The 21913-nt window shown below is 43.1% G+C and overlaps 1 protein-coding gene and 1 long non-coding RNA gene across 2 annotated transcripts in view; one reads left to right on the forward strand and one right to left on the reverse strand.

Annotated features, from left to right (window-relative positions):
* The window catches only part of strn3 (striatin, calmodulin binding protein 3), a 26567-nt gene continuing 4654 nt past the window's right edge, over window positions 1-21913 (reverse strand). The window contains exons 2-16 of the mRNA XM_041848052.2: window positions 12456-12559; window positions 11877-11950; window positions 11702-11783; window positions 9792-9968; window positions 9361-9496; window positions 8794-8935; window positions 7740-7876; window positions 6845-7020; window positions 6681-6728; window positions 6379-6500; window positions 5969-6136; window positions 3029-3169; window positions 2529-2636; window positions 2111-2197; window positions 1-1896 (exon numbers count right to left, since the gene is read on the reverse strand). Coding sequence (XP_041703986.2) covers window positions 1727-1896; window positions 2111-2197; window positions 2529-2636; window positions 3029-3169; window positions 5969-6136; window positions 6379-6500; window positions 6681-6728; window positions 6845-7020; window positions 7740-7876; window positions 8794-8935; window positions 9361-9496; window positions 9792-9968; window positions 11702-11783; window positions 11877-11950; window positions 12456-12559 — 1872 coding nt within the window. The 3' untranslated portion in view covers window positions 1-1726. The remainder of the gene's footprint in view (window positions 1897-2110; window positions 2198-2528; window positions 2637-3028; window positions 3170-5968; window positions 6137-6378; window positions 6501-6680; window positions 6729-6844; window positions 7021-7739; window positions 7877-8793; window positions 8936-9360; window positions 9497-9791; window positions 9969-11701; window positions 11784-11876; window positions 11951-12455; window positions 12560-21913) is intronic.
* Window positions 15124-16741, forward strand: LOC121539506. Its single transcript, XR_005995373.1, has 2 exons — window positions 15124-15976; window positions 16068-16741. It is a non-coding gene; the product is annotated as an uncharacterized LOC121539506 (long non-coding RNA).

A 21913-nucleotide genomic window follows, 5' to 3' on the forward strand; every position in this document is an offset into this window, starting at 1 on the left:
TACAGGTACACCATTTCATATTTATTATAGACATTTTATATACATTACTTTTGAACTGTTGTATGTTGTAGAATCTTTGTAAATCAAAAACCTTACAAAACTAATCAAAACTCGCAAACTGATCAGAACCTTTTTTTGGAAGACTAGAAAAAATACTTTGTATTAATCATGCATTACAGAAACAAAAGTCTTAGTTACACCATAAGTTGTAGCATGTTTGAAAATAAAACAGTTTTGCAAGATAAAAGGAAAATAGTACAACCAAACAAAACATTGGGTTGTGATTAGTCTTACGTTCGCTATTCCAATCCCTTAACTTAAATAAATGGAATAAAGAAAAACTGTTACACTCCATGCTTGCTTCAAAGCACTGATTTAACAGAATAAGGCAAACTTATACCTCAGACTGACCTCACAGATTGCATTTTATATGAACCTATAAGTTTCACTTGTTTTGGATTTACTGTTCCACTTTTACTTATAGATATCCTTGGGCCATGTATGTAGTTAAACGGATAAGACTAACAAAGTGAAATAAATAGCATTAAGATGTCTAATAACCTGTGATAAATAAACTCAAATACAGTAAGGTGTACAAAAATATCACATAGTGATAGGATGCTGCAGTTTATTTTAAAAGAGAGCTCTCAGGAAGCCATTAACAGGCTTCTTTTAGTCCTACAGTCTTTTCTGCCGTGACAAGACGGTGTCAAAGCAATGTAAGAGATAGCATCCTAGGGTTAGGAAGGGCGAGATCAACGAGCGTTTTCAGTGACGGGGGAACAGTAAGTTAGATCAGGGTTGTGGGGGACAGCATGAGTTGTGATGGAGGGTTCAGACCAGGAATAAATATTCCCTTTTTTTAAAACATAATTTTCAGTGCTGTTATGACAGACTTTATTTATATAAAAAGGATTATAAAAACTATATTTTATTTTACACAAAAATGTCATGTAACTAATGCTAAAGTTGATTGACTTATTTATATTTCATTTCATATTATTTTTCTCTCGCTACATGGATGCTGTTGAGTGGACGCCTGACTGACTCGTGTTTAGCGTGAACTGAATCGACGCCGGAGGGTCTCCTGGTCGGCCCACCAGGGGCTGTTACCACGTCCTGTTAAATACCCTTTTCACACTAGCCAGCTAAACCGAGCCAAGCTGAGCTGTACTGGACTGGCCTGATTACAAATCCACCATAGTTACTGGAACCGTGGTGAAAATAACAATGTGAAAATATCTGAGCCAGCACAGTATGGTTGGGGTCAGCCCTGTTGTGTGAATCAGGTTAAAAGACATGACCCAGTCCTAACCTCGCTCTCTGCGACGACCCACTGTCTGACGCACATGACAGCCACTCCGTCCATGGTCACTGAAGTATACCTACAGAACAGATATTATCTCAGCTCAAACCCAGTCAAAAGGCTACATACACTGGTTTGTTTTACTCCAGCTTTTAACTTACAGTAAATTACAGTTAAATGTTTTTTTTTGTTTGAAAACAGATAAAACTGATTGGTCGCTCCTCCACCCACCATGCCTGGCATAAGTCCCTTTGACACCTGGTTTCTGTCAAGTGTTGAGTTCAATAGGGATGGGGGTGGAGGGAGGCAGCTTCAATGTAGTGTCATAAAATGCTACTCTCGTTACACAAGGCAGTGAAGCAGTCTATTCTTTCTTTCTTTGTGTCTACACGCTCAGCCTGGCAGAGCAGCACTCGTCTACTATACAAATACTTTGGCCAGGGCGTCGGCCCCTGCACTTGCTATGTATGCCTTAGACGGGTGGAAGGCAACGTCATAGATGGACTCTTCAGACTTCATGCGGTGGGCAGTGATCTCCTGCACACAGGTCTTACTGTCCAGGTTCCACAAACGGATAGAGCAGTCGTGGCCTATGGAGGAGGAACAAGGAAAGGAGGGTAGGATCAGCAATGTTCTCTCTGGATATCAGCACAACCAGATATTGGGGAATTTTACATTAGTGTGTTGTCATAGGATACAATGTTGTAGAATTATATTTATATAGTCTTAGAATCAGAACCGTAAGCTGGTGACCACCGAATGCTGCCGTTTAAAATTCCCCACAGCTACGTTGCTTGTACTTACTTCCTGACATCAGGTATATACCATTGGGGTCCACAGCCAGGCTGGTGACAGCATCCAGGTGGGCCACCATCGCATGGATCACTTTACCTACGCAACAGGACATAAATACATAAGTCAGTACAGAGATATGGCAGACAGACAGATACGTAACAGTCAGTACAGAGATATGGCAGACAGACAGAGACGTAACAGTCAGTACAGAGATATGGCAGACAGACAGAGACGTAACAGTCAGTACAGAGATATGGCAGACAGACAGATGACAGAGCAGTCAGCAGAGACAGAACATGTACAAAACAGTCCTAACTCTACATATGACTGGTCTTAGTCATTCTCCCATCTAGGCTCTGATTCACTGAGCTACAGTTAGTCAGTCAGAGTAACTAGCTGAACAGTGTGTCCACTCCTGTTTATTTACCTGATTTATTGTCAAAGAACTTGATGTCCCTGTCCTCGTGGGCCGTGATGGTGACAGGCAGGGTGGGGTGACTCACTACCTTGTTGATGTGGTTGGCTGCAGGCAGAGCTGAAAACACGCAGGTGAGAGGATGGGTCACAGCACGTTCACTATTAATACACCACCCGAAATGAGGACAGACCATTAAAACTGTGTACAAAGTTAGTAGTCTAGGATATATGAGATATCTATATAAAGAAGAAAAAACAACCACATCATTACCAGTTAATATTATTCAGGGAGCACATATTTATAATGTTACGCAGTATTGACTTGATTTTCACATAACATTTCTGTATACCCATACTCCCCCATAGAAAATGTAACTCAGTAAGTCATTCTAATTATATGTACTCCCCTTTCTAACTGAGCTTATGGCCCATAGTCTCCCTGGTTATTGTGTTGTAAGGGTCTAGGGTTGTTGTAGTCCTCCTGCTAAATGATGGGTGCAATAGACTTACTGCTCTCCCCCTGACCAGCAAACACCACGGCAGCCTGTGAGGTCTCCAGGTCATAGATCACAACGTTGCCTGTGTTGAAGGACGCCACCATGTGGGCGGGGTCACAGCCATTGAAGTCCACCGCTGTGGGGATGCCGTGTTCTGTCGTACACACACAGACACACATAAGTTGAAGAGCCTTTTGCACCTCCACTCTCCGACCTTGGCCACTTAACACAGGGCCGTATTCAAGTGCCATTGTCATGTTATGTCCAGGTGAAAAACAAGCTCTTCCCCACACTACTGGGGAAGTTCAAATGCATAGCATTTGGACTGTATGGTTGTCAAAACTCTACTCGTCCCAAATGGATTTCTCTTAAATGAAGGGAGCAGATGAAAGAGAAATGTATATCAAATGCATTTATTTGTCATTTATAAATTACTTTTTACTCCAACATTGTTCTAACGTCTAAATCACACCGACATCACACAAAATGGTACGCAGCACCATCTGGATATGTGTGCAACAAAAGTTCAACATTCAAAAGTTCAACTTCTGCAACCATTTCTGTCAAGCCGTCTAAGCATACAGTTTGATGCATACGTTCAATAAATCCAACGTATGCACCACACAGAACACACTGCAACTGCCTCTGCAACGCAATGCTGCAAGGCAAACGCAGCGCTCCATTGGAAATGAATGTACTTCTGGTGTACCAAAACGCAATGACGTTGTCTGTGTGATCGAGGCATAAGAGACAAATGGACATCAGTAAGCTATTGGGCCTTAATAATATAATACTGTGTTCTAAGCCTAGTTCTATGTCCTGTGTTCTAAGCCTAGTTCTATGTCCTGTGTTCTAAGCCTAGTTCTATGTCCTGTGTTCTAAGCCTAGTTCTATGTCCTGTGTTCTAAGCCTAGTTCTGCTAGTGACTCGGTCAATAAAAAAGTGGTCAGAAGAAGCAGATGCTAAGCTACAGGACTGTTTTGCTAGCACAGACTGGAATATGTTCCGGGATTCTTCCGATGGCATTGAGGAGTATACCACATCAGTCACTGGCTTCATCAATAAGTGCATTGATGACATCGTCCCCACAGTGACTGTACATACATACCCCAACCAGAAGCCATGGATTACAGGCAACATCCGCACTGAGCTAAAGGGTAGAGCTGCCGCTTTCAAGGAGCGGGACTCTAACCCGGAAGCTTATAAGAAATCCCGCTATGCCCTCCGACGAACCATCAAACAGGAAAAGCGTCGAATCGTACTACACCGGCTCCGACGCTCGTCGTCGGATGTGGCAGGGCTTGCAAACTATTACAGACTACAAAGGGGAGCACAGCCGCGAGCTGCCCAGTGACATGAGCCTACCAGACGAGCTAAATTACACTGAAATAACACTGAAACATGCATGAGAGCATCAGCTGTTCCGGACAACTGTGTGATCACGCTCTCCGTAGCCGATGTGAGTAAGACCTTTAAACAGGTCAACATTCACAAGGCCGCAGGGCCAGACAGATTACCAGGACATGTTGTCCGAGCATACGCTGACCAACTGGCAAGTGTCTTCACTGACATTTTCATCCTCTCCCTGTCTGAGTCTGTAATACCAACATGTTTCAAGCAGACCACCATAGTCCCTGTGCCCAAGGACACTAAGGTAACCTGCCTAAATGACTACCAACCCGTAGCACTCACGTCTGTAGCCATGAAGTGCTTTGAAAGGCTGGTCATGGCTCACATCAACAACATTATCCCAGAAACCCTAGACCCACTCCAATTTGCATACTGCCCCAACAGATCCACAGATGATGCAATCTCTATTGCGCTCCACACTGCCCTTTCACACCTGGACAAAAGGAACACCTATGTGAGAATGCTATTCATTGACGACAGCTCAGCGTTCAACACCATAAAGCTCATCACTAAGCTAAGGACCCTGGGACTAAACACCTCCCTCTGCAATTGGATCCTGGACTTCCTGACGGGCTGCCCCAAGGTGGTAAGGGTAGGTAACAACACATCCGCCACGCTGATCCTCAACATGGGGGCCCCTCAGGGGTGTGTGCTCATTCCCCTCCTGTACTCCCTGTTCACTCATGACTGCATGGCCAGGCATGACTCCAACACCATCATTAAGTTTGCCGACGACACAACAGTGGTAGGCCTGATCACCGACAACGACGAGACAGCCTATATGGAGGTCAGAGACCTGGCCGTGTGGTGCCAGGACAACAACCTCTCCCTCAATGTGATCAAGACAAAGGAGATGATTGTGGACTACAGGAAAAAGAAGGACCGATCACGCACCTATTCTCATCGACAGGGCTGTAGTGGAGCAGGTTGAGAGCTTCAAGTTCCTTGGTGTCCACATCACCAACAAACTAACATGGTCCAAGCACACCAAGACAGTCGTGAAGAGGGCACGACAAAACCTATTCCCCCTAAGGAGACTGAAAAGATTTGGCATGGGTCCTCAGATCCTCAAAAAGGTTCTACAGCTGCACCATCGAGAGCATCCTGACTGGTTGCATCACTGCCTGGTATGGCAACTGCTCGGCCTCCTTTACGCTGCTGCTACTCTCTGTTTATTATCTATGCATAGTCACTTTAATAACTCTACCTACATGTACATATTACCTAAATTACCTCGACTAACCGGTGCCCCCGCACATTGACTCAGTACCGGTACCCCCTGTATATAGCCTCGCTATTGTTATTTTACTGCTGCTCTTTAATTATTTGTTACTTTTAATATTTTGCACCAAAACAAAATTGGTATTCTTTCTTAAAACTGCATTGTTGGTTAAGGGCTTGTAAGTAAGCATTTCACTGTAAGGTCTATACCTGTTGTATTCGGCGCATGTGACAAATAAAATGTGATTTAATTTGATTCTATGTTCTGTGTTCTAAGCCTATTTCTATGTACTGTGTTTTAAACGTAGTTCTATGTTCTCACCTTTCTCTGCGTTGTAAGTGCTATTGCATGGGTTCTTCTCCTGGGGGTTCCACAGCTTGACGGTTCCATCTGCGGAGCAGGACAGCAGGCGGTTCTTGATGCCGCTGTAGGCCAGCCCCCACACAGCGTCTGTGTGGCCCAGCCAGGTTCCAGCCAGGACACTGGGGTCTGAGGCGTTGGAGGAGGGGACAGAGTCAGCGATACCCATACAATAAGGGAGATAAACAGCTCTGTGATTACTCAAGGATGCGATTGGAATAATATGAAGAAAAAAGTATACTCGTCAATTCAACTAATATGATAGATGAAAGTATTCCTGACCTCTGTCACTGTGATCAATGTCTGAAGGCACAGAGGATAGACAGAATATTGGCCATGCTAAAGAGGGGCTGAGGATGTTTCAACCTTACCGTAGGTGTCGTAAGGGTCTACGTTGGAGCTGGGGATGTTCCACCACTGTATTGTGCTGTCAATCCCTCCACTGTAACACTGCTCTCCGCTGGAACTCATAGCCAGGGACAACACAGGCCCCCTGAGGAGAGGAACGGCTTATCAGAAAGGTGACATTTAATACTTCCTACTAACAATCATTTACATAATTATACAGTGAGAGAAAGCCATATGCAAAACAGTTTTACTGATTGATTGAAAATAGTTTTAGCGTATTATTATTACATTTTTGACCAGTTCCTTCTGGTTATTAGATACTTACACATGAGCTCTGAATGTGTAAATGGGTTCCACATCAAAATAGGCACTTCTAAAGAAGAAACAAAAAGTTATTTAAAAAGATTTCTCAGACCGATTTAATTCAATGATGCATTCCATAATGACAAGATAATCCAACAATGCAAACAAGTGCGTGTGTGTATGTACTTTTTGGCAGGTACAGTCTTCTGTAAGTTCCACAGTTTGAGGGTGTGGTCCTCAGACACGGTGACCAGTACAGGCTCTACAGGATGGAAGGCCAGAGCCCTGACCCCGTCAAAGTGGCTGCGCAGGGTGTACTTCGGATTCCACGTCTTCCTGAACGTGTCCTTACTGGCTGGCAGCTAAAATTAGACAGACAGGACAGGGGAGGAAAAGAGAACGGCAACTTTAAACAAATGTGGAGTGAAAAATCGAGACAGGTTGGTGCTGAGTTAGCTAGGGGCTAACAGCACTGGAGGATGTAATGTACTAGGACTACTTGAGCATGGCATGCCCCTCCACTTCCTAATGAAGCCCTTAATGGACATATGTGATTCTGACCAACTGTCAAAGCTAGAGAACCTTCCCTCTCTCAACGCTTTGTGTGTGAGGTGGTTGAGGAGGAGGAGAGAGGTTCAGGGTGGGGTTCAGGAGGAGAGAAAGGGGCAGGGGTGGTTCAGGAGGAGAGAGAGGGGTGGGGGTGGTTCAGGAGGAGAGAAAGAGGGGCAGGGGGTGGTTCAGGAGGAGAGAGAGAGGGACAGGGGTGGTTCAGGAGGAGAGAGAGGAGGGGTGGTCTGAGGAGAAGAGAGAGGAGGGGTGGTTCAGGAGGAGAGAGAGAGGGCAGGGGGTGGTTCAGGAGGAGAGAGAGGGTGGGGTGGTTCAGGAGGAGAGAGAGAGGGACAGGGGGTGGTTCAGAAGGAGAGAGAGAGGGGACAGGGGGTGGTTCAGGAGGAGAGAGAGAGGGGCAGGGGGTGGTTCAGGAGGAGAGAGGGGCGGAATACTGGAGGAGGGAGAGGTTCAGGGAGGGGTTCAGGGTTGGTGTTGTTCAGGGGGTCATGGTTCAGGTGTGACAGTTACTTACATCATAGCTGTAGTCAGCCTCATCGTTGGAGACAGTGAGGTCAGCCAGGTCTCCCAGGCCCAGGACACTCTCCAACACGTCATCAGAGCCCATGATAAAGGACTTGCCTCCACCTGAGGGAAACGGTAAGGGCTCGGCTAAGAATAGGACGGAGAAGAGAGGAGAGGAGAAGGTTTAGTAAACAACATACAGGCCACACCTACACAAAGAGACAGAGAGCTCAGGTTGGACATGCTTCGTAAACAAAGAGCTCAGCCTCTCAGTGGGGTGCTAAAACATTCACCCGCATGGTAAGACTGCAGAGCACACACTAAGCGGATTGACTTAGTGACACGGCTAGAGAAGCTTTTATGTCTAACATAGTAGAAAGTAGAGTATTTCACTAGGTAGAAGTCAAAGCCTTGAGTGAAAAACAATGAGTCATGCGATGAAACAATTTCCTAAACAGACAAAAGAGGAGAAGCAACTACACAGGTTAGGCCCATTGCAAAAAACACATGAAAAATTAAGACCAGCACTGTATAGAATGGGGTTCATGTCATTACTAGTGGGTCTGACTGGTGCTCTGTATGCAACCCTTTCTCTCGGCCACAGCGGAGGGTCGTGCTGAGAGTAGTGTGACTGATCCTAGAGGCTGGGATTAGAGCAGGGCATGCAGCAGCAGTGAGGTGTGTGTGGCAGGGCCAGGCCAGGCCAGGGGAGCAGGGGAGGGCTCAGAATATCCTGTGCACAAGTGAGGAGGAATGCTGACGCAGCATCGGCATGATTGAGATACCACAGGGTAGGCCATTCTTGGTGCAGATCAGAATACACGCTCCACTACACTTTAGTTCAGTTATATCTACCACTGGCCAACATATAGACATGTATTCCTCTACCTAACACACACTACCGCTGTCCAAGCCACAGGTCCTCTACCCAACACCCATGCAGGCCAACACTGATTACACTACATGTTCATTTATACAAATAGCTGCATTTATGCCAAATGTACATGGGGACAAAATGGGGTATAGGCTAGTTCTCAACAGGGAGGTATGTTATATCCTCTTACCCCATTCGGTCCCGTCCCCTGAACTCCTGGCCTCCCCTGCTCCCTCTCCGTCCTCGGCATTCACCAGAAAGTCAAACTCCTTCAGAGCCTCCTCCGTGTCGGGGTCGTCTGGAAGGTCAGAGGCCAGGCCCTCGTTCCCAACCTGGAGAGAGGACAAACACAGTCAGCCATCAGGTCTGGCACACTGGGATCATCAAATAAAGTATATAGTTAATACAATACTTGTATAAAAAGTATACTTTACAATACTTTTATTTTCCATTTTCGATTTTGGGAGACCAGTGGTTGGTATTTTCCTTCCGCATGGTCTTTTACCGAATGTAATTGTGGTGACTTCTTTTACACAGCAGGCATTTAAAGGTTCTCTCTTGATGACTATCAACATTCATAATCAGGTCTGAGGATACAAGTCTATAGTGTCAAGAGCCAAGTACTGCTTTGGTCTTAGTAAGCCATTATTACAACCATGTACACAATGATGACAGTGGCAGTACATTTAAAACAACATTAGTAATGGTCGTTTCACACATGATCAGATGTAATTGTCTGAAGCAAAGAGGTATTCACCTTTATTTTCTGCTTTTTTATTGTGTGTTTGCCGCTGTCTATATCCTCCATCAGGTCTCCCTCCTCATCGTCATCTTCATCACTGTCGTCTGCGTTTTCTAAGAAGTTAAATGTGTCCAGAACATCTCCTGGATTCCTAGAAAAACAGTTAGAAAACAACTATTTAGAGCAATGCGGCACTGTGAATGATTTCATTAGTCAAAGAAATGGAACAGGATGGATGATGTGGCTAATGCTACTCAGAGCATACTGTTCTGAGCACACAGAGGCAGAATGTGCAGAATCCATCAGAAATCTGCTATTTGGGAAGTTGCCAGGAAAAGTGGAGAGTGATTTCAGTTTCGTCAGGAAAGGTGAACAACATTGTGTCAGTTGGACCTTCACTGAAGTGATTGGCAGTGTGCAGGATCAGATGAGGCCTAACTACCTACCTTTTAATATCTTGTCCCTTTCGTTTGGCTGGAAACTCCCCTCCGTTGAGGATCTGCTCCAGGTTCTTGTTTTCCACAGAGCCGTTCTGCTCAGAGCTGGATAGGCCCAGTAACGAACGCACTCTCTGAGACCGTACATCTAGTATTGTGTCCGTGTAACCTACCTCCTGAAGATATCTGTTGGGACAGAAACAGAATTCCACATCCAAATTACTTAGCTAACTAAGTAAACCTGGGCCCGTGTTCCTATAGATTCTCAGAGCAGGAGTGCTGATCAGTTTGACATTTTAGATCATAAGGAATAAGATTACATGGACAAGGGGGACCTGATCCTTGATCAGCACTCCTATTCTGAGACACGCTATCAATACAGGCCCTGATGGGAATTCATCTTTATCTATAAATATGTTAGAACGCTAGCGACATGTGAGGCCCTATACAGTGGGGGGAAAAAGTATTTAGTCAGCCACCAATTGTTTGTTTGGCCACAAAAGTTTCTCAATACTTTGTTATATACCCTTTGTTGGCAATGACACAGGTCAAACGATTTCTGTAAGTCTTCACAAGGTTTTCACACACTGTTGCTGGTATTTTGGCCCATTCCTCCATGCAGATCTCCTCTAGAGCAGTGATGTTTTGGGGCTGTCGCTGGGCAACACGGACTTTCAACTCCCTCCAAAGATTTTCTATGGGGTTGAGATCTGGAGACTGGCTAGGCCACTCCAGGACCTTGAAATGCTTCTTACGAAGCCAATCCTCCGTTGCCCGGGCGGTGTGTTTGGGATCATTGTCATGCTGAAAGACCCAGCCACGTTTCATCTTCAATGCCCTTGCTGATGGAAGGAGGTTTTCACTAAAAATCTCACGATACATGGCCCCATTCATTCTTTCCTTTACACAGATCAGTCGTCCTGGTCCCTTTGCAGAAAAACAGCCCCAAAGCATGATGTTTCCACCCCCATGCTTCACAGTAGGTATGGTGTTCTTTGGATGCAACTCAGCATTCTTTGTCCTCCAAACACGACGAGTTGAGTTTTTACCAAAAAGTTCTATTTTGGTTTCATCTGACCATATGACATTCTCCCAATCCTCTTCTGGATCATCCAAATGCACTCTAGCAAACTTCAGACGGGCCTGGACATGTACTGGCTTAAGCAGGGGGACACGTCTGGCACTGCAGGATTTGAGTCCCTGGCGGCGTAGTGTGTTACTGATGGTAGGCTTTGTTACTTTGGTCCCAGCTCTCTGCAGGTCATTCACTAGGTCCACCCGTGTGGTTCTGGGATTTTTGCTCACCGTTCTTGTTCATTTTGACCCCACAGGGTGAGATCTTGCGTGGAGCCCCAGATCGAGGGAGATTATCAGTGGTCTTGTATGTCTTCCATTTCCTAATAATTGCTCCCACAGTTGATTTCTTCAAACCAAGCTGCTTACCTATTGCAGATTCAGTCTTCCCAGCCTGGTGCAGGTCTACAATTTTGTTTCTGGTGTCCTTTGACAGCTCTTTGGTCTTGGCCATAGTGGAGTTTGGAGTGTGACTGTTTGAGGTTGTGGACAGGTGTCTTTTATACTGATAACAAGTTCAAACAGGTGCCATTAATACAGGTAACGAGTGGAGGACAGAGGAGCCTCTTAAAGAAGTTGTTACAGGTCTGTGAGAGCCAGAAATCTTGCTTGTTTGTAGGTGACCAAATACTTATTTTCCACCATAATTTGCAAATAAATTCATTAAAAATCCTACAATGTGATTTTCTGGAGAAAAAAATCTCAATTTGTCTGTCATAGTTGACGTGTACCTATGATGAAAATTAAAGGCCTCTCTCATCTTTTTAAGTGGGAGAACTTGCACAATTGGTGGCTGACTAAATACTTTTTTCCCCACTGTAGGTGTGCTGTGTCAGAGTACTCACTGTCTGAGGAGTTGTCTGCCCTGTTTCCACGTCAGCTGACTGTTCTGAGGTACAGCTGGGACCTCTGTGTCTTTGGTATCTTCTGCAAACATAACATAAAGTTATTGAATCCACTGTATGTCAACATATTCTATTTATTATGTTTCATTGCAGTTCAGAGAGGAGAGGTCCGTACCTGGTTCGAAGCTAGGCATCTTAACTTCACCTTGATTTAATTCTGTTCCATATTTTAATTTATGGTATTTTGCTCTGGTAGAGAAAAGACAAATGAAAGAGTTTAGTAAATGTGATGAGATAATAAATTATATTATTATAATATATGCAGTCAGTGGAGGCTGCTGAGGGGAGGACGGCTCATAGCAATGGCTGGAATGGAGTCAATGGAATGGTATCAACCAATGGAAACCAAATGTTTGATACCATTCCATTGACTCCATTCCAGCCATTATTATGAGCCGTCGTCCCCTCAGCAGCCTCCACTGATTATGCACAAAATGTACATACAATGTAGCTCCCCTGTAGCTCAGTTGGTAGAGCATGGCGCTTGCAACCCCAGTTGTGGGTTCGTTTCCCACGGGGGGCCAGTATGAAAATGTATGCACTTACTAACTGTAAGTCACTCTGGATAAGAGCATCTGCTAAATGACTAAAATGTAAATGTAATGTAGTAGAATGTCAGCCCAATGAGACAGATTGAACTTGGCCTTATATCAGAGTTATTGATTCAAGTTTAGAAGAAAAGCTATACACTCACCTTTCTTGCTTTAATGCATATTCTAACATTTTTATTCTTCTAACTAGATCATTCTTTAAATTTTCTTGACCCTTCCTTTCTCCTTGTAGGAATGCTATTCGAGCCTGAAAGAAACAAGAAAAGACAAAAAATGTACACGTTAACGGTTCTGCCTTTAAAGGCAACAATTTACTCTCAACTTTAAAAGCTCTACAAATTTTAAGGTAATCTTTTGTGGTGTATCAAACACCAATCTTTCCCACTGAAGAAATAGGCATGTCATGTCTACTGAATTATTAAACAGCTGAATAACTGTGGCAGAGGCAGCAACGACTGTTACATCACCTACTACTACATAGCACTCTTCTTCTTGTCCTCATATTCCATTAATTAATGACTCCATCAAAGCCTTGTATCAAATTAAATGTTAATTATGTACACAAACAAACCCCATGTAGGGGCCTACTATACCAGCTATTGACCGTACACATACAATGCCTTCAGAAAGTATTTACACCTTGACTTTTTCCACAATTTGCTGTGTTATAGCCTGAATTTAAAATAGATACAATTCTGATTTGTTTGTCACTGACCTACACACAGTACCCCAGAATGTCAAAGTGGAATAATGTTTTTCGAAATTTTTACAAATTCATTCAAAATGAAAAGCTGAAATGTCTTGAGTCAATAAGTATTCAAATCCTTTCTTATGGCAAGCCTAAATAAGTTCACAAGTAAAAATTTGCTTAACAAGTCACATAAGTTGCATGGACTGACTGTGTGCAATAATAGCGTTTAACATAATGACTACCTCATCTCTGTACCCCACACCTACAATTATCTGTAAGGTCTCTCAGTCGAGCAGTGAATTTCAAACACAGATTCAACCACATTGGATGGATCCTGAGGATGGATCAACAACATTGCAGTTACTCCACAATACTAACCTAATTGACAGACTGAAAAGGAAGCCTGTAAAGAATAAACATGTCACAAAACATGCATCCTGATTGCAACAAGGCAATAAAGTAATACTGCAAAAAATGTGTCAAAGCAATTAACTTTTTGTCCTGAATACAAAGTGTTATGTTTGGGGCAAATCCAATACAACACATTACCGAGTACCACTCTCCATATTTTCAAGCATAGTGATGGCTTCATCATGTTATGGGTATGCTTGTAATCATTAAGGACTGGGGAGTTTCAGGATAAAAAAAAAGAAAATGGAATGGAGCTAAGCACAGGCCAAATCCTAGAGGAAAACCTACTTCAGTCTGCTTTCCATCAGACACTGGGAGATGAATTCACGTTTCAGCAGGACAATAACCTAAAACACAAGGCAAAATCTACACTGGAGTTGCTTACCAAGAAGACAGTGAATGTTCCTGAGTGGCCGAGTTACAGTTTTGACTTAAATCTGATTTTAAATCTATGGCAAGAATTTAAAATAGTTGTCTAGCAATGATCAACAACCAATTTGACAGAGTTTGAAGAATTTTGAAAATAATCAAAATGGGAAAAATCCAGGTGTGCAAAGCTCTTAGACTTACCCAGAAAGACTCACAGCTGTAATTGCTGCAAAGGGTCATTCTAACATGTATTGACTCAGGAGGTTGAATTCTTATGTAATCAAGATATATTGGTGTTTTATTTTTCATTATTTCTTTAAAGAAAAAATATAAATTTTCTTCCAATTTGACAGAGTATTTTGTGTAAATCGTTCAATTTAATGCCACCTTGTAACACAACAAAATGTAGAAAAAGTAAAGGGGTGTGAATACTTTCTGAAGGCACTGTATTTGAAAGAGACACTTGATGTAGAAAATAGGTCAAAAAGTTATAGGCAGAGATTAATTGGGGAAACCTTGGTATAGGCCTGGTGAGTCAAAGTAGGAGTGCAATTAGCAGTATGTGTCGCTACTGGGATCAACAGAGCAGCAGGCCCAGGTTGTAACGCAGGCCTCTAGCAGGATCACCACTGTAAGGGTGTTCAGTTCATACAGCACTATTTAGCTGGCCCTGTTCTCCTGCTCAACTCTGTACTGCTAGTGAGCATTGAGCAGCTGTGACACCCAATGCCGTTTAAAGGGTAGCAGGCATGAGGGGTATTTTTAGTCAGCCGCCCTAAACCCCCTCTCTTGACTGGTAGAGTATCATGGTGCCCATAGCAACCCAGTTGTTCAGCAGGTAAACTGGAGGCGACTTTCATGCCGTAGTCATGGAGATGGAGAAAGTGCAGCTAGATCATACCTGCTATGAAAATACTATGGTGGATCTGAACCATTGAGTCGCCTGGTCCAGTCACTCCCTCACAATAATAAAATAAGACAAAATTGAGTCCATTCAAGGAGTAGGAGACCCAGCTCTCTACATGAAGAACTCTACAAGTCACCTGAGATCAGTTCTCTTAAACAGAACAATTACAATAAGAACTAATATTTTTTATACAACGGGTGGGTCTAATCCTGAATGCTGATTGGTTAAAACTGCATTCCAGCTGGTGTCTATTCCACAAGTTACCACCGGCTAAATCTATTAAATTGAAATGCCTATTTACTCTGTTCCATCTGACTGCGCAATCCACTGTCTCATCAACCCTGCCAGGAAATGTATAAACTTGATCTCCACTATAAAAAGCATCTAGACATTATCTCCCATTTCTTTTAGACTAGCATTCGGTTTTCAACAGCAGAGATTTGTATAAACCTTGCCGTCTGTCTCTCCGAGCTTTCAATATTGAATTGCGATCTCCACCGTCCCATATAAAGTGGATGTGTCCGAACGAGACCGAGAGCAAATTGAGCTGGTTGTCATAGCAACATACAAAACTTTTTCCAGTTAACTGGCTAAATCGATACTTTGTTGCGAAAACAAAAATGGATGAGTGGACCATTTATTTTGATATTTTCGGCGGCATGACTATGGATGAATGGGAAAAAGAAATGGCAATAATACCCGGGCATGCAGATTTGTGGGATACTGCATTGAATGACCTAGAGAAAAGCCGCAACGAACAAACACAGCTAAGAATACAAACTGGGCTGTGCGGTGTGGTGCTTCGAGGGCTGGCTAGCAGAGAAGAAAAAAGTTGTTGACTTCAAAAAACTGTCACTAAGGAAGATTAACATCCTTCTCAGACAGTTTTATGGAAATTTATGAAATGGGAAGGGGGAACAGTATAGCATAAGTAGCTACCTGGCACTCCGCAGTGGGCTCAACCGGTTTTTAAATGACCCACCCATCGGTCGCAGCTGGTGCCTTATGAAGGACACTGAATTTACCACCTCGAATCATGTATTTCTGGGCAACATCAAACAGGTAAGAAGGCAAGGAAAATATATCACAAACAGCCACCCTCCCATCACCGATAAGGACATGGACCAGCTCAAAAACTCCCAGGCTCTGAATTCCGGTACACCAAGGGGCCTGGTCCAGAAAGTGTGGTTCGACCTCCAGTTACATCTGGATCGAAAAGGAAAAGAGGGGAACAGACAACTAAAGCCCAACTCATTCCTCGTAAAAACTGACGAGAACGGTCTAAGGTATGTTGTTCATAGCCTGTTTGTGTCATTTCTAAGTTGCACTTGTAATTAGGCTACAAACAATATTATAACAACGAATTCTCTCTCTCAGATAAGCCACTCTCGCATATAACGAGGCCACAAATAATCATCTGGACCCAAGGGAGAGGGCCAGGGAGTCCAAGAGGGTATTCATGTTCGAGCAGCCAGGGATCCCACTTTACCCGGTGGCATCACTGGAGAAATATCTATCGAAATGCCCGGAGAAAACCTTGCATTTTATCTCCACCGAAGGAGAGGAGAGTATGGGGGACTCGATCTGGTACACGTCAGAGCCGATGGGCGTGAACTATCTGGCAGCACTTCTACCCAGGATCTGCAGGGCAGCGGGTACAACTACATACACAAATCACAGCATTAGGACCACGACAGTCCAGAAACTGGCCAATGCTGGTTTAGAAGCGAGGGAAATTGTCAGTGAGTGGGCATCGGTGCGAAGGTTCGCTCCATAACTACTGGCGTCCTTGGCGTCCCTCACTGACAGACAGAAAACGCTGGAGCAACATCCTGGCCGAAAACAAAGGGAACACTGCAGCACCAATCAACACCCAAAAGGCTGAAGCAAAGCAGCAGAAGTAGTAGCACAGACTCAGATATTTCAACCAATGCACCATCCAGGAGAATGTACAGATAAATGTGACATACAAAAGTAGCTATAGCTATGTCATCTGTGGTGGATAACAAAGAGAATGTATGGTTTCATTTATTAAAATCAGCTCAAATGAATGTCATGGATTGTCTTTCTTTTGTCTGAACAGTGTCCTGACAAGAGAGCACATTTTCTCTGCCAGGCAAAGTCGCTCATCATAAGCTGATTGTTATGGATGTATGCAAATAAATGTCACTAGAAAACAGCTTAAACAAATGCAGCTATATTCTGGCTGAACTTTTTGACGTAACTGTAAATTAGCTGTAGTTGGCAAGCAAGGGATAAGAACGTTGCCAGCCAGTATGGCGATGGAACATTTAGAACGAACGACTGGGTCGCGTCTATAGATACAGAACAAAAAGAACGAACGACTGGGTCGCGTCTCTAGCAACCTTAGATTTGTGTCGGGACTATATCTTGTGGAATGATGAAATAGTACGAATACATTTTTTGAATATGTGGGTAACCCGTTGTATAAAAGTGATAATGCCCTCGAAGCCGGTGTTTGTTGGATTTATTGGCATAGTTTGTCGGCCCTCGACGGACCCGTGCCAATAAAATCAAACAAACACCGTCTTCGATGGCATTATCACTTAAGTATATTTTCTCTAATTTTCCACCTTGGTGTACAAGTCAAAGTGCTAACTGAAGGTCTTGGCAGTTGAAGTTAGCTAAAGAGAGGAGAGTTTCAGCTTAACGAACAGCTGTCTACATTTGTCTTTTGCTGTGGACACACTGGACAAGCTCAACAGCCATGGGACCTTGTCTGTTACACAAGCATGCTACTAGCTACTACCTCAGCATACACAGCTGGCTACAACATTCAACAACAACAAAAAATCGGTTTGGTCACTAAGAAATGCAGCGGCCATGACTGAAGCCAAACGAGGGTTGTCTTTGTGTGGTTTCATGTGGGTGTCTCTTGTGTGTGTTTGTGTGTTCGCATGTGGCAATCGTTTGTACATTCACTCTGTCAAAACAATACACAGTCAGTCACTCACCCTAGATAACTTGGAAAAGCCTAACCAGGATGTATCCAAACCGTTTGGTGTAAACGGTTTCTGTTGCAAAACGTTTTGCAACAGTATCGCAAAAATATATGTTTCTGTTTTTGCTAGATAGCGTTAGCTAGCACTAGTCGGCTGTACCTGTGCCACAACTCTAGTATTTCTCATCCTAAAGCTTGTTCTCCATTTTCTTTTTAACTAGTGAGTCAACATGTTTTCAGCACTTTTATTTTCATGACTGATCAAAACTCGTTTTCTCATGCTCCATCGTCGCTCTGCAGCAGACATACAGTGCCTATAGAAAGTCTACACACTCTGGATGTCTTCACATTGTGTTACAAAGTAGGATAAAACAGATTTAATTGTAATTTGTCAATGATCTACACAAAATGCACTGTCAAAGTGGAAGATTAATGAAAAATAAAACGCAAATATACCTTGATTAGATAAGTATTCACCCCCCTGAGCCAATACATGTTAGAAACACCTTTGGCTGCGATTACAGCTGTAAGTCTTCTTCGGTAAGTCTCAATATTTGCCCACTATTCTTAAATTCTTCAAGTTCTGTCAAGGTGTTGGGGGATCATGGCTAGAGAGCCATTTTCAAGTCTTGCCATAGATTTTCAAGCAGATTTAAGTCAAAACTGTAACTTGGCCACTCATGAACATTCACAGTCTTCTTGGTAAGCAACTCCAGTGTAGATTTGGCTTTGTGTTGTAGGTTATTGCCCTGCTGAAAGGTGAATTCCTCTCCCAGTGTCTGGTGTAAAGCAGACTGAAGTAGGGTTTCCTCTAGGATTTCGCCTGTGCTTAGCTCCATCCCGTTTCTTTTTATCCTGAAAAACTCCCCAGTCTTTGCCGATGTCAAGCATACCCATACAAGGAGGCACTTACTCAGTGATATGTTGTGTTGGATTTGCCCCGAACATAAGGCTTTGCATTTAGGCCAAAAAGTGTATTCCTTTGCCATGTTTTTTGAAGTATTACTTTATAATAATAATAATATGCCATTTAGCAGACGCTTTTATCCAAAGCGACTTACAGTCGTGCGTGCATACATTTTTGTGTATGGGTGTATGGGTGGTCCCGGGGATCGAACCCACTACCTTGGCGTTACAAACGCCGTGCTCTACCGTGCTCTACCAGCTGAGCTACAGAGGGCCACACTTCAGTGCCTTGCTGCATACATATGCATGTTTTTAAATACTTTTATTATGTATATTTTTATTCTGCTTTTCACTTAATTTAGGTCATTATTGTGGAGTCACTACAATGTTGTTGATCCATCCTCAGTTTCCCCCGTCACAGCCACTGAACTCTGTAGCTGCTTTAAAATCACCAATGGCCTCATGGTAACATCCCTATGCAGTTTCCTTCTGGTCCTGCAGCCCAATTCAGAAGGACGACTGCATCTTTGATGTGTCTGGGTGGTTTAATACATCATCCACAGCATAATTATTAAATTCACCATGCTTAAAGATATAGTCAAGATATAGTCAATGTCTGATTTGTTATTGTTACCCATCTACCAATCACTGCCCTTTCTGAGGCTTTTGAAACGCTCCCTGGTCTTTGGTGTATCAGTATGAAAATGTATGCACTAACTGTAAGTCACTCTGGATAAGAGCATCTGCTAAATGACTAAAATGTAAAATGTAAATGTATAGGGGAAAGACATTTAACCAAACCCCTCAATCAGGTAGTCATTCAAAAATCATGCCAACTCCTATTATTTCACACAGAGTGAGTCCATATAACTTTTGTGATTTGTTAAACCAAATGTTACTTCGGAACTAATTTAGGCTTGCCTAAACAAAGGGGATGAATACTTATGCAACAAATATATATTTTATAGAATTTCCATTAATTTGACAGCGTATTTTGTGTAGATCAATGACAAAAAAAACAAATTTAATCTATTTCAATCCCACTTTCCAACGCAACAAAATGTGAAAAAAGTTAAAGGGGGTGTAGACTTTCTATAGTGAGCAAGTTCAAGGGGGTGTAGAGTTTCTATAGTGAGCAAGTTCAAGGGGGTGTAGAGTTTCTATAGTGAGCAAGTTCAAGGGGGTGTAGAGTTTCTATAGTGAGCATTATGTTTAGAACATCCAATCGCAATATCGAATCGCAATACATATCGTATCGTCACCTAAGTATCGCGATAATATCGTATCGTGAGGTCCCTGGAAATTTCCAGTCCATCCAAATACAGTAAGTAGCGATGATCCTAATTCCTTTTAAAGCACTACTGCTAAAACCTTTGGGAACCCCCCCTGCCCTCAGACCACCCTTGCAATACCGCCCTTGGACCAATCCCAGCGCAGCTAGCAAAGCCAGTATAGGCCTAGCTGCTATGTATGTATGTGGTCACAGCGTTGAGATGTGTAACGGTCAGTCTGGGGCTACAGTGAGCTCACAGACCCAAATTAACAGGCTGACAAAGTAATGGGCTATATTGGAGCAGGAATAGACATGGCCAACTCACGACACATTCCCCGCTGTACAGTTGTCCTGTAAATGGGTGCAGAAATAATGGCCGACTTTTGGAGCTTTGTCATCACCAACATAACATATACCTACCACTTCACTGCAAAGGAACACTGCTTAGGCCTATTCACACACTTGGATACATTTAGGCCTGTATTTTCAGCTCATCTACTTATAGATGTTATGTATAACCAAGAAAGAACAATGGAAGAACATTTCAGAGTTCTACTAATTAGCACGGATGTTGTAGGGATAGAGAGTATTGACATAGTGGTGCACCAGCTGGCTCATACAAGTCCTAATGAAACACCTGACGCCTTGTGGAAAATGACCACCAAATCAAGCACAATGAAAGAATGATATGAATAAGACACTGACTGTACACACAAGACATACTAAGGTATGAACATAAGCCTACATTGAGTTAGTGAGTTCAATTTCAACAAGAGAGAACTACATTTGGAAAAAAATTGTGTTTGACCAGATACAATGCTATTTTACTGTAAACAAATTACATTTACATTTACATTTTAGTCATTTAGCAAATTGACAACAGACTTTCAGCACGCTTATAGGGAAGGACATTCAACAAGCACAGCACATACACAAATGACTGATGATTGGCTGAGAGAAATTGATGATACAAATATTGTGGGAGCTGTTTTGTTAGACTTCAGTGCGGCTTTTGACATTATCGATCATAGTCTGCTGATGGAAAAACGTATGTGTTATGGCTTTACACCCCCTGCTATATCGTGGATAAAGAGCTACCTGTCTAACAGAACACAGAGGGTGTTCTTTAATGGAAGCCTCTCCAACATAATCCAGGTAGAATCAGGAATTCCCCAGGGCACCTTGAGGAAAGCCAGTGTGGCTATGTATGCGGATGACTCAACACGATACACGTCGGCTACTACAGCTAGCGAAATCACTGCAACACTTAACAAAGAGCTGCAGTTAGTTTCAGAATGGGTGGCAAGGAATAAGTAAGTCCTAAATATTTAAAAAACTAAAAGCATTGTGTATTTGGGACAAATCATTCACTAAACCATAAACCTCAAATAAATCTTGTAATAAATAATGTGGAAATTTTGAGGATCACTAAACTGCTTGGAGTAACCTGGATTGTAAACTGTCATGGTCAAAACATGTTGATACAATAGTAGCTAAGATGGGTAGAAGTCTGTCCATAATAAAGCGTTACTCAGCCTTTTTAACAACACTATCAACAAGGCAGGTCCTACAGGCTCTAGTTTTGTCACACCTGGACTACTGTTCAGCGGTGTGGTCAGGTGCCACAAAGAGGGATCTCGGAAAATTACAATTGGCGCAGAACAGGGCAGCACGGTTGGCCCTTAAATGTACATGGAGAGCTAACATTAATAATATGCATGTAAATCTCTCATGGCTCAAAGTGGAGAAGAGATTTACCTCATCATTACTTGTTTTTGTAAGAAGTGTTGACATGCTGAATGCACCGAGGTGTCTGTTTAAACTACTAGCACACAACTCGGACACACATGCATACCCCACAAGACATGCCACCAAAGGTCTCTTTACAATCCCCAAGTCAAGAAAAGACTATGGGAGGAACACAGTACTACATAGAGCCATGGCTACATGGGACCCTATTCCACATCAGGTAACTGAGCTATAATGGCGCCGGAGGAGATGGCTGCCATTTTACGGGCTCCGAACCAATTGTGCTATTTTGTGTGTTTTTTCAAGTTATTTGAAACTTATTTTGTACATAAT

This window comes from Coregonus clupeaformis, chromosome 25, assembly GCF_020615455.1.
Source record: "Coregonus clupeaformis isolate EN_2021a chromosome 25, ASM2061545v1, whole genome shotgun sequence".
Classification (NCBI taxonomy): Eukaryota; Metazoa; Chordata; class Actinopteri; order Salmoniformes; family Salmonidae; genus Coregonus; species Coregonus clupeaformis.